The sequence below is a fragment of the Saimiri boliviensis genome, chromosome 11 (genome assembly GCF_048565385.1).
Source record: "Saimiri boliviensis isolate mSaiBol1 chromosome 11, mSaiBol1.pri, whole genome shotgun sequence".
Lineage (NCBI taxonomy): Eukaryota > Metazoa > Chordata > Mammalia > Primates > Cebidae > Saimiri > Saimiri boliviensis.
Window position 1 is genome coordinate 42,385,438 of NC_133459.1, and position 12,006 is coordinate 42,397,443.

Genomic DNA, 12,006 nt, shown 5'->3' on the forward strand with positions numbered 1-12,006 from the left:
AACTCAGAGACTGAAACGCTTATTATCTTAGGGGCCTTTAGTTCAGAAGTCTGAATTGGGTTTCACTGAGCTAAAATGAAGGTGGCAGCAGGGTTGTGTACCTTCCTGGAGGCTCTGGGGGAGGACCCATTTCCTTGCCCTGCCAGCCTCCCTAGGCTGTCCACATTCCTTGGGTCCTGGACCTCTGTGTCCATCATCAAAGACAGCAGCGTCCAGCATCAAAGTCTCTCTGGCCTCACATCACTCGGACAGACTCTTCTGCTTCCTTCTTCTGTTATAAGCCCCATTGGGATTACATTGGGCCCTGGATGATCCAGGATGCTCTCCCTATTTTAAAGACCATCTGAGGGTGGGACGTGGTGGCTCACGCCTGTAATCCCAGCACTTTGTGAGGCCAAGGTGGGTGGATCATGAGGTCAGGAGATCAATACTATCCTGGCTAACACGGTGAAACCCCGTCTCTATTAAAAATATAAAAAATTAGCTGGGCGTGGAGGCATGCACCTGTAGTCCCAGTTACTCAGGAGGCTGAGGAGAATCACTTGAACCGGGGAGGTAGAGGTTGCAGTGAGCTGAGATTGCGCCACTACACTCCAGCCTGGGCAACAAAGCCAGACTCCATCTCAAAAAAAAAGACCCATCTGATTAGCAACCTTGTTTCTCCTTTGCCATGTTAGAATAACATATTCACTGGGATTGGGATGTGGGCATACTGGGGAACTGTTCTCTCTACCAAATATCCTGCTGTCTCTCCCTTTCACAAGGTTTTCTTCTTTACTTATAAAGCCAAACTCATGTAGCCCCTATCATAGCTAAAATACAATTCTAGAGGAAACTTCCTTCTCAAACTATGATCTCATTTTGCCCTTTATCTTCTCAAAAATAGTCTGTGATGTATTCACTCAGTTTCTTCTTGTTTGTCCAATGGAACTTATCTCAAAAAACAGTCCTGACTACACTTATGTTTTTGTTTAACTTGTGGACAAAGACTTATGGATAGGTGCAAAAAATAAATCCTCTTGCAACCCAGAACTCAGTTGTTCAGTATGAGTTTTGATACATATAAGAAGGGATACTGTGATAAGGAAAAACAAACAAACAAAAAACAGTCCTGATAGCTCCCCGTTGCCAGGTGAGTGCTTGGCCGCTTCCCTGCTCAGCTCTTCCTGTTCTTTGTCCTGTGGATCTCCTCCTCCCTGAAGCTGTCCCCTTCTTGGCTTTCTGGTATTCCTCTTACCTGTCTGCTTCTGAGTCTCCTTTTCTCCCTTCTCTTCTTCTATCCCTGGAAGTCTTAGTCAATTTGTTATCCACGCCAATCTCATCTTCTCCCACCATTTTAATTCTGAACCTGGTGCTGCAGATTCCCAGATCTTGCCCTGACCTCTTTTCTGAACCCTCAGTCTGAATTTCTTATTGCTTCCCTTCGGTATTTCCAAATGAAAAGACCCTTGGGTACATGTTATATACCCCATGCAGTGTGTTGAACCTGGTTTGTTAGCCCCCACTTCCACACGAGCCCTCTTAAAGCCTCTCACCTTGGTGGTCCAGGCTAGAAATACCCATCATTTTTGGCTTCTTTATTCTCATTTCTTTTTCTTCCTAGTATCTGCCCACATGTTCTAGGCCTATTTTCCAGGTGCCCTCAAAGTGCCGGTGGGGGCAGGTGGCAGGGAAACAAGAAAGAATATTATTGGGGTATAGGAATAAAGCAAAATAAGCTTTGTTTTTATCTTAACCTTTTTTCCTTTTTTTTTTTTTTTTTTTTGAGAGGAAATCTTACTCTGTCACCCAGGCTGGGGTGCAGTGGCGTGATGTCAGCTCACTGCAACCTCTGCCTCCTGGGTTCAAATGATTCTCCTGCCTCAGCCTCCTGAGTAGCTGGGAATACAGGTGTGTGCCACCACACCTGGCTAATTTTTGTATTTTTCGTAGAGATGGGGTTTCACTCTGTTGGCCAGGTTGGTCTTGAACTCCTGACCTCATGATCCTCCCACCTCAGCTTCCCAAAGTGCTGGGATTACAGGCGTGAGCCACCATGCCTGTCTTAACCTTTTATAGTCTGTTTTTGCTTTAAAATGTGCATATGTGCATTAGTATTAGTATATGTAATTGATTAGTATTAGTTTATGTAATTGGTTAGTAAGTAGTACATGGTTTGGGGGTACATGCTCCTAAATTTTCTATTTACATGGTGAGACTATCAAAGTTGGGGAAGTATGGATTTTTTCACTTTGTTTTAGCCAGAGAACTCTTTTACTTATGTAATTGATTGATTGATTGATTGGAGACAAAGCCTTACTTCTGTCACCCAGGTTGGAGTACAGTGGTGTAGTCTCAGCTCATTGCAGCCTTGATCTTCCAGGCTCAGGTGATCCTCCCACCACCTCAGCCTCCTGAGTAGCTGGGACTACAGGTGCATGCCACCATACCTGGCCAATTTTTTTTTTTTTTTTTTTTTTTTTTTGTGGAGATAGCATTTTGCCATGTTACCCAGGCTGGTCTCTACCTCCTGGGCTCAAGGGATCCGCCCACCTCAGCCTCCCACAGTACTGGGATTATAGGCGTAAGCCACTGTGCCTGGCCAGAACCCTTTAAGTAAAATTTTAATCAATTAAAAAATATAAATCAAAAGCAGAGCCATTCTGGTTGGAAAGAAAGTGGGGCCTCAAGCCCTTTTTGTTCACTGTAATGGAGGCTCCTGAGGCACTTTTTGGATGTACATTTTGAAAACCAGTGGTTTAGATAGTTGGTATAGTTCAGGTCTGATTAAGTCTGTGCTCATGTTCTTCATGGACATCAGTAGGAAAAGGTCCCTAATATTCTCCCGCCACCGTATTCCTCCATACGGCTGCAGCATCCTTAATCACATAAGCACAGATCACATCCTCTTCGTTTCTCCACACCTTCTTCCTTTCCTGGGCAGGCCTTTGCACACAGTAGGTGCCCAGTGAATATTTGTTGAATGAATGGCAAATGGATGCCAATACTTGTTGGCAAAATTTACGTTTGGAAGAGCAGGCTGGGTTCTTCCTGGACATGGCCTGTTTAGAAGTTGTTTTTTCTTGGCATTCCAATTGTGGTCCTCAACTCCTGGGGCTCTGTGTAGTCACGCATGGAGTCTTGTCAGCCCAGGGCATCTTCTCTGAAGTAGCACTGCAGCATTTATGGCATTGGTTTTTGTCACAGTTGCAAAGTGGCCCTCTTTCAGGCCTCATTTCCTTGCTTAATGGATTTGCTAACCCTGCGTCTCCTAATGTCAGTATAACCAAGTTTTAAATCTGTTGATTAGGGAGAAACCCTTCTGTAGTGTTTCTGCCAGTCCTGTACATTTAAATCTAATTACACTTGCTTTGACATTATGTAAATACAGTGTTAAATCAACCTTTCCCTTTGCAGCCAGTCCAGAGTTTCAGATGCACTTTCTGTCCTGGCTGATGTTCTCCCCTGGAGAAGAATCAACTAACTGAGGAATGAACAGTATCTGCTAGAGCTGAAGTCTTGGCAGTGTATAAGGAGAAGTTTGCCTATTTTAGTAGGTCAGCTGCTGCTCACCCCTTTAGGTGTCCCCTAGACACTCCTGGGTGGCTCAGCTGCCTGGCACATTTTTTTTTTTTTTGAGACGGAGTTTCGCTCTTGTTACCCAGGCTGGAGTGCAATGGCGCGATCTCGGCTCACCGCAACCTCCGCCTCCTGGGTTCAGGCAATTCTCCTGCCTCAGCCTCCTGAGTAGCTGGGATTACAGGCACGCACCACCATGCCCAGCTAATTTTTTGTATTTTTAGTAGAGACGGGGTTTCACCATGTTGACCAGGATGGTCTTGATCTCTCGACCTCGTGATCCACCCGCCTCGGCCTCCCAAAGTGCTGGGATTACAGGCTTGAGCCACCGCGCCCGGCCTTGCCTGGCACATTTTAACAGGTACTGTTGACCTTCTGGGCCAAGAAAGGGCCCCCTGGGCTCGTTGAGGGCTCTCGTTGTAGTCTCAGCTCATTGCAGCCTTGATCTTCCAGGCTCAGGTGATCCTCCCACCTCAGCCTCCTGAGTAGCTGGGACTACAGGTGCATGCCACCATACCTGGCCAATTTTTTTTTTTTTTTTTGGTGGAGATAGCATTTTGCCATGTTACCCAGGCTGGTCTCAACCTCCTGGGCTCAAGGGAGCGACTTGGGCTACCTCAGTAGTCTCATGACAGTGAGCTTAAGGGATAGGGCATGGCTCTTTCTCAGAGCTAGAGCAGGCTTGTTTTTGGTACATTTGTTTCAGGTTGCTCCTGAGAGAGCTGTGAACTACACTTGGGTTTTGCCCTAAATTTACATAATCCCCGTTCAGACTAGTTTGCGATGTGGTATTGTCATTAGGCTTTTTCTAAGACAGGCATTTTCTGTGTTTGATTTTATACATCTTTTTGTTGCTCTGTGCCCCTCTCTTTCCTTTGGTTTTCATTGTAAGGCTAACTTGTGCTGTGTCTCAAGTGGAGACATGACCAATTTAATTTCTTCTGGTTTGCCCAGGTTGCAGATGAATACATGTTTTCCCTGGAGGAGAATAAGAAGTCCAAGGGCCGCCGTCAGCCTTTAAGCAAGCTCCCCCGCCATCACCCACTTGTGTTGCAGGAGTGTGTCAGTGATGAGGGTAAGTGTTGTTTTTTCTTCACCAGGAGGAAAGCAGCTCACCACATTAGACTTGACAGGACAGGACATCAGAAGGCCAAGCTGAGGGATAAGGGTGGGCCTGCAGCTTAGCTGCTCTCCCAGATATTCCATAAGGAGGACAGGATTTCCTTATATTGAATTGACTAACCAGATTTCATTGTAAGTTTGAGTATCTTGGAGTGTACCCTCATTAGGGGATAACTGCAGGCAGGTTTTTTCCTTTTTTTTTTCCTGGGAGGTACAAGGCTGATTTTTCAGGATAGAAAATTCTGTCAGTGATGCAAAGCCCTGTGCTGGATATGTGGCTGCAAAGCTAACTAAGATAATGTTCGTGCCCTCAAGACACTCACAGGGTAGTGAGGAAACTGGACAGGTAAACAGATCACAAGAAAGAAAAGATGTTAGTCTGGGCAGAAGGACAGCAAGCATAGCCATGGAGAGAAGCAGGAGGCTGTCGTCAGAGGAACTATAGTCAGCTCAGTGTGGCTGGAGCTGGAGGGCAAGGCCAGGGAGTGGAGTGATAGGTGGGGTAGGAGGAGGGAAGCCAGATTCTGGACAGTGTTATCATTGGAGGCCAAAGTAAGGACCTTGTCTTACTGGCATTCAGGAGCCAGTGACATGTTTTAAGCAGAGGAATGTCATGGTCATTTAGATGCCTTTAGCAAAGATCACTCCTAGTGCTGGCTTCTCGAGGATGGCTTTGAGAGGACCAGATGGGCTTCTGTAATGATCTGTCTACAATATGAAGGTCTGAAGGGGATGGTGGTGGTAGGGAGTGTATTTGGAAGATAAAATTAGCTGGATTTGGTGACTGGCTGTGGAGCTATGAGGATGGTAGTTGAGGAGAATGAGTTGAGTGTGTCCCCGGTTTATAGCTTTGGTTGGGGAAACCTGTGGATGTGGACTTATGAGTTGGCATTGAGGTGACATTTGATACCATTGTTGGAAAAATGAGGCCACTCTGGGGGAGGGGACCTATTGGGGTGAGCAGAGACTGGGGATAGGTGGACAGAGGAGGGAGGGGAGCCTGTGAAGGAGGCAGAGAAGTGGGGTAAGCAGTCATGTGTAAGGAGAACCAGGCAATGTAGCACTGAAGCTCAGGGTGCATTGACATCAGTGGAGAGTGGTCTCCTATGCTTCCTGGAGCCCAGAGATCCAGGAAGATCAGCACTGCAGAGCCTCAGCTCCAGCTGTGTTTGTGATTGGGCCCTGGCACCCTCAGGGAGAGCAGAATCAATTGTACTTGTTACTTTTGACTAATGTCAGGCTCTGTCCTACCCGGTCCTCTCCTTCCTGATCTGATGTCAGTGCCCCATCTCTGCTGTTGTTGTTGTTTTAAGTTGAAAGATCATGATAAACTGAATGGGGAACATCCTTTCTGCCCTCCAGTCAGAAGTGCAGCAGGACCCTGAGTAAGGTCCTGGGAAGCCCTCCGTGTTCTTATTCCACCCAGACAGGAGCTTCAGATTCTCTGGGTCGCACCAGCCTATCTCCCGATTGGTTTACAGCAATGTAGACTTTAGGAAACTGTAAAAGTTACCAAGAGGAAAACAAAATTACCCTTCAAAGATGACCATTATGAATATATTAATTATTTATCCTCCTGACTTTTCTAGTCATATATTAGAATATGTCCATGTCTATCTTTTTAAAATAATGAAATAATGCAATTGAGATAATAATATACAACCTCCCCTACTTTTTTTTTTGAAATGAAGTCTCACTCACTCTTGCCCAGGCTGGAGTGCAGCTGGCCCACTGCAACCTCCCCCTCCTGGGTTCAAGTGATTCTCCTGCTTCAGCCTCCCAAGTAGCTGGGATTACAGGTATATGCCATCATGCCCAGCCAATTTTTGTATCCTTTAGTAGAAATGGGGGTTTCACCATGTTGGCCAGGCTGGTCTTGAACTCCTAACCTTAAGTGATTCACCGCTTCAGCCTCCCAGAGTGCTGGGATTACACACATGAGCCACCACACCCAGCCCCACAATATCCTTTCATCTTCAGTCCATGCCCATCTTTCCCTGCTTGTCCCAAGAATGTGTTTTATAGTTATTTCCTTTGAACTCTAATATAAATCAAGCTAAGATCACATACTGTATTGGGAAGTTGTTTCTTTAATGTTTATGCCTCCCCCTACTTTAAAATAAATTTCAATTCAAGCATAACAATTCAGTGACATACACACATTTGAACTACAGCTCAATGAAGTATTACGTATGTAAACTGTATAATTTTGCTTCCTGAAATTTTCGCTTAATGTAGTGAACATTTTCCCTCATCATTCAGTATTCACAAATGTAATGATTTGGGGCCACTTTTGGCTTTGTAAATGGAACAGATGTCAGTGTGTTAATTTTTTAGTTGTGAGTGTGAGCCTATCTGTCTGTTTCTGTTTCTTCCATTTTATCTTGATCACTCCTGTTTGGCCAGAATAAAGAAAAAAAATCTGTGCTTGGGTTCTAGGCACCATGGCTCCTGATTGCAACTGAACAATGGGGCACACAGGGGTTGATTTTAATTGTCTGCGTTGGTGTCCTTAGGCTACACTGAGGACAATGGCAGCTGCCAGATGCCTTTAGATTTTTTTTTTTTTGAGACAGAGTTTCGCTTTTGTTACCCAGGCTGGAGTGCAGTGGCGCGATCTTGGCTCACTGCAACCTCCGCCTCCTGGGTCAGGCAATTCTCCTGTCTCAGCCTCCTGAGTAGCTGGGATTACAGGCACGCACCACCATGCCCAGCTAACTTTTTGTATTTTTAGTAGAGACGGGGTTTCACCTTGTTGACCAGGATGGTCTCGATCTCTTGACCTCGTGATCTACTCGCCTTGGCCTCCCAAAGTGCTGGGATTACAGGCTTGAGCCACCGCGCCCGGCCCGCCTTTAGATTTTTTTTTTTTTTTTTTTGAGACGGAGTTTCACTCTTGTTACCCAGGCTGGAGTGCAATGGTGCGATCTCGGCTCACCGCAAGCTCCACCTCCTGGGTTCAAGCAATTCTCCTGCCTCAGCCTCCTGAGTAGCTGGGATGACAGGCATGCGCCACCATGCCCAGCTAATTTTTTGTATTTTTAGTAGAGACGGGGTTTCACCATGTTGACCAGGATGGTCTCGATCTCTTGAGCTTGTGATCCGCCCGCCTCGGCCTCCCAAAGTGCTGGGATTACAGGCGTGAGCCACCGCGCCCGGCCTCGCCTTTAGATTTAACATGACTTTGAGGGCAGAGTACAAAACTATCTGCACTGAGCTGGTGTTGCCAGAAATGAAGAAACAGGAACCTAATGCAGGTACTGAGCAGAGCTCTCCTTGGCTGCTTTGAACAGATTTTAGGGCCTCTGGGAAAGCACTTCTGTCTGGGAAGAAGCGAGATCACTGGATGCCACTCATAGCGAGATGCAGTGATCCCTTGGAATGCCCCATGTGATGAGGCTGGCACAAAGCCAGTCTCCTATCAGGGGCCGCATAGTTGGGCCTTGCTTGATCACACTTGACAAAGAAGGGCATAGCAACTGTAGCTTCTCATAACTCCCCGGCATGGTGAAGCATCTGGAGAAACATTTTGGACATCTACCAAAGACTGTCATTTACTCATAACCTTCAGAATTCTGGCGTTTCCTTTTACTTCCCTGTTTCTGTTTCCTTGTTTCTGCTGGGAGCTTGTAGACTATGCCCCTGTCTCACTGATTGAGGAAGAACTGGGAAATGTGCACCTTTATCACTTATATGAGTTTTGTGAGCTAATGTTTTTTTGTTTTCCACTCAGCTGTATATCCCTTTCTTGTAGGAAGATGCACCCAGAGGGGATTTTTCTTTCCCAGGCCTTGGTGAAGTCCAATAAGTTGTATGCTCTGCTGTCTAGCATACCTAGGAGGTACGGTCTGTCATGACCAGGGATATATGAAGGGCCAGGAAGTAAATATTTTAGGCTGTACAGTCCTCCTTGGTCTCTGTGATTGTCATTTTTTTTTTTTAAAGCCCCAATGCTGAAAATGTAAAAACAAAGCTGGGTGCAGTGGTACATGCCTGTTACCTGAGCTACTTGGGAGGCTTTGGCGGGATGATCACTTGAGCCCAGGAGTTTGAGGCTGTGGTGGGCTATGATCGCACATGTAAATAGCCACTGTACTCCAGCCTGGGCAGCACAGTGAGACTCCATCCCCAAAAATAAAAACAATTCTTAACTTCCTGAGTGGGCTGGATTTAGCCTGCAGGATATCGTTTGCCAGCGTCAGGATGTTATGTCTTGTGGCTGGGAAGAGGATTCATTTTGGGCACGCAGCTCTGCTTTCTTCTAAGGCAGAGCTAGGAAGGGTTAGGGAACCTTGTCCAGAATAGGTTCATACCTCTGATCCTTCCAGAGGTAGCTGGAAAGTCCTGGCCAAGGACCATGATATTACAACTTTTAAGCTTTGCCCATTCCGTTATTTTCCTTGTTTAGTTGCACTAAAGGGAAAACTCTAAAAGGTAAAGGACTTAACATGCTGACATTTTGGAGGCAGCAAGTAAGACAGTTTCTGGCAAGATGCTGGTTCATTCTGCTGTCCTTGGGCAGAGGGGTTGAATGTGGCAGCTGTTAAGGGAGAGCAGAGCAAGCTGAGCTCGTGGGGCAGGAGGAAGAATGGAGGCCATGAGTCAGTCTGGCCAGAGAATGGGGTACTGGCAGGACTTCCTACACGTCGTCCAGATACTGGAGTCTATTGACAATTGCTTCCACCCTTTGCCTTTAACATCCTTAGGAATCCAGGAGTCACCCTCGGTCAAAACTAGGACCAGAAGTCCTAGTTGAACTTATCTGCTCTCCAGGCAGAGCGACAGGTGTGCAGGGTTGGTGCTGACTCACATTTCTGTTTCCTCCTCTAGAGACATCTGAACAGCTGACCCCTGAGGAAGAGGCTGAGGAGACAGAGGCCTGGGCTAAACCTCTGAGCCAGCTGTGGCAGAACCGACCTCCAAACTTTGAGGCCGAGAAGGAATTCAATGAGACCATGGCCCAGCAGGCTCCTCACTGCGCTGTCTGTATGATCTTCCAGACTTACCATCAGGTAACTCAGCTCCATGCACTCTTTTTACCCAGGACCAGCAATCAGAGGGAAGCTAGATTTGTTAGTATTTAGCTTGTCATTGGTTGTCTTGGGAAAGGCCTCCTCTGCCCCCAGCATTCTCTGCCCCATTTGTGTATTGGTCAGTCTTCTCCAGGCAGATAACCCAGCATTGTGGATTTCAATTGAGAATGCTTTGGAGACAAGTTGAGGGTGGGCTTAGGCTTCCCTTTGCACTTGCACTCATCACAGACATCATTGTTTGCATAGCAATCTGCATTTTTGTTAGTCTAGTCCATGACTATTCCTGCCAAGTGGTTTGCAGTCCTGGCCAGTGTGGAGAACTGTAATTTTTTTTTTTCTTTTTTTGAGAACTGTAATTTCTTTACCACAGTCTGAACTTCAGATGAAAAACTAGATCCTCTAATGTTGTCTTTCCTTTCTCATTACCACAATGGGTGTTGCCAGTAGCAGAAGGAACTTGGGTAGAAGCAAGGGCCTGATATGTGAGGAGGGGCTGGGAAGCGAGGTTGCCGAGCTCAGCTGTGTGTCTCCTACTCTGGGGCTTCTGTGGCTTCATTGATGGATCTCTTTGGGTACAGCTCTAGGATGCCAGGAAGGCATTCAGAGTAGCAGGTGCCAGGAGACCAGCTCAGTCCTAGCTGGGACCTGCACAGGGTGGCAGGGGTAGGTAAATGGTCCTTACCTGTTCTGGTGGTTAAAATGGCCTGGCTGCTGCTGAGACTGGCAAGGCCCCAGATTCATGCTTGCTGAAAATGGAACCTCAGACCAATATACTTTGGATTAGGAACTCATTAAACCTTTCCATCCCAAAACCAAAGCCTTTGCTTGTGAGAGGAGTGAATGGCTGGGTTCTTACTATCAACAGATATACTAAGTAGGAGTTTCACAAATGACGTAGGCTCTGGGGTTGACATGTTTCTGGGTCTCATCCTTAGAATGGCGGTGAAGGTGCCATCCAGCAGCAGAGCCGAGCCAGCAGATACTTGCAATCAGTATAGTTTCCCAAGGGAAGTATGTGGATATAAGTTCTTCCTGGAGGGACCCTGAGCCAGGAATCACAGGTGGGGCTCCAGCCATGTAACAGTGCTGCAGCTCAGCACTGCTGTTGACCTGCTGACAGGCATCACCAGAGGCAGTCAGTGCTGGCCCATTAAGAGCATCTGCTCTGGGTGCTCTCCCCAGGTGGGGTCACCATACAGTGTAGCACGTAAGGGAGCCCACAGTAGCAGCCTACCTGCTAACATCTCAGTGCATTTTTGTCTTGTTTTGTTTGAGATGGAGTCTTAGTCTGTTACCCAGGCTGGAGTGCAGTGGTGCGATGTTGGTTCACTGCAACCTCTGCCTCCCGCCTTCAAGCGATTCTCCTGCCTCAGCCTCCTGAGTAGCTGGGATTACAGGCATGCACCACCATGCCCAGCTAATTTTTGTATTTTTAGTAGAGATAGGGTTTCATCATGTTGGCCAGGCTGGTGTCAAACTCCTGACCTCAGGTGATCCATCTGCCTCAGTGTCCCAAAGTGCTGGGATTACAGGCATGGCCTCAGCACTGCAGTCCCACCTTGCCTGGCCTCTCAGTGCATTTTATTACCACTTGCTTCAGGAAGATTGAAATCCCAGTTGCCTCTTACCTTGCTCCCTTTTCTCAGTTGTCCCCTAGGGGCCTTTGTTTGATGCTGCTGTGAGAAATTGAATTTGAGTCATTAGAGGTAACTTCAATTAGCAGCTCTGGGATAATAACTGTGCACCAGGGAGCTGCAGCCATAGTCAGATTGGTAAGAGAGCCAGCTTTCTGCTGATAGAGCAGGTGGAAGGCTAAGAGCATAGGTGTGTGCTCACTGAGGTGTACACTTGTTTTTTCCCCTTAGGTTGAGTTTGGAGGCTTTAGTCAGAACTGTGGAAATGCTCCAGATTTGGCCCCCCAGAAGCAGAGGACCAAGCCATTGATTCCAGAAATGTGCTTCACTTCGACTGGCTGCAGCACGGACATCAACCTTTCTACTCCTTACCTTGAGGAGGATGGTACCAGCATACTAGTTTCCTGCAAGAAGTGCAGCGTCCGGGTCCATGCCAGTGAGTGCTGCTCACCTTTCTCTGTGTCCTGTCCCAAGAGTATGGACCTGCTCACTGCAAGTCCTTGCCATGTACTGGCCTCCCAGTCCCTAAAAGGTTATTGCCATGTTATTGGGGAGTTTTTTGCTGGTTGATTTTTTTTACTGTATCTCCAGGGGTCCATACTTGCAGTAGTCATCTCTGTGCTATCCTCTTGGTTGCAGATAGCAGAAAGGGATTAGTC

The 12,006-nt window shown here is 46.9% G+C and overlaps 1 protein-coding gene and 1 non-coding gene across 5 annotated transcripts in view; both read left to right on the forward strand.

The window, feature by feature from the left end:
- KDM4A (lysine demethylase 4A) overlaps positions 1-12,006 on the forward strand; it is a 57,581-nt gene that overhangs the window by 31,948 nt on the left and 13,627 nt on the right. For all 4 annotated transcript variants that reach the window (XM_039474219.2, XM_039474220.2, XM_074380689.1 and 1 more), the window contains exons 12-14: positions 4,513-4,633; positions 9,511-9,692; positions 11,579-11,783. In XM_039474219.2, coding sequence (XP_039330153.1) covers positions 4,513-4,633; positions 9,511-9,692; positions 11,579-11,783 — 508 coding nt within the window. The remainder of the gene's footprint in view (positions 1-4,512; positions 4,634-9,510; positions 9,693-11,578; positions 11,784-12,006) is intronic.
- LOC120366237 (small nucleolar RNA SNORA40) lies at positions 955-1,077 on the forward strand. Its single transcript, XR_005580972.1, has one exon. It is a non-coding gene; the product is annotated as a small nucleolar RNA SNORA40 (small nucleolar RNA).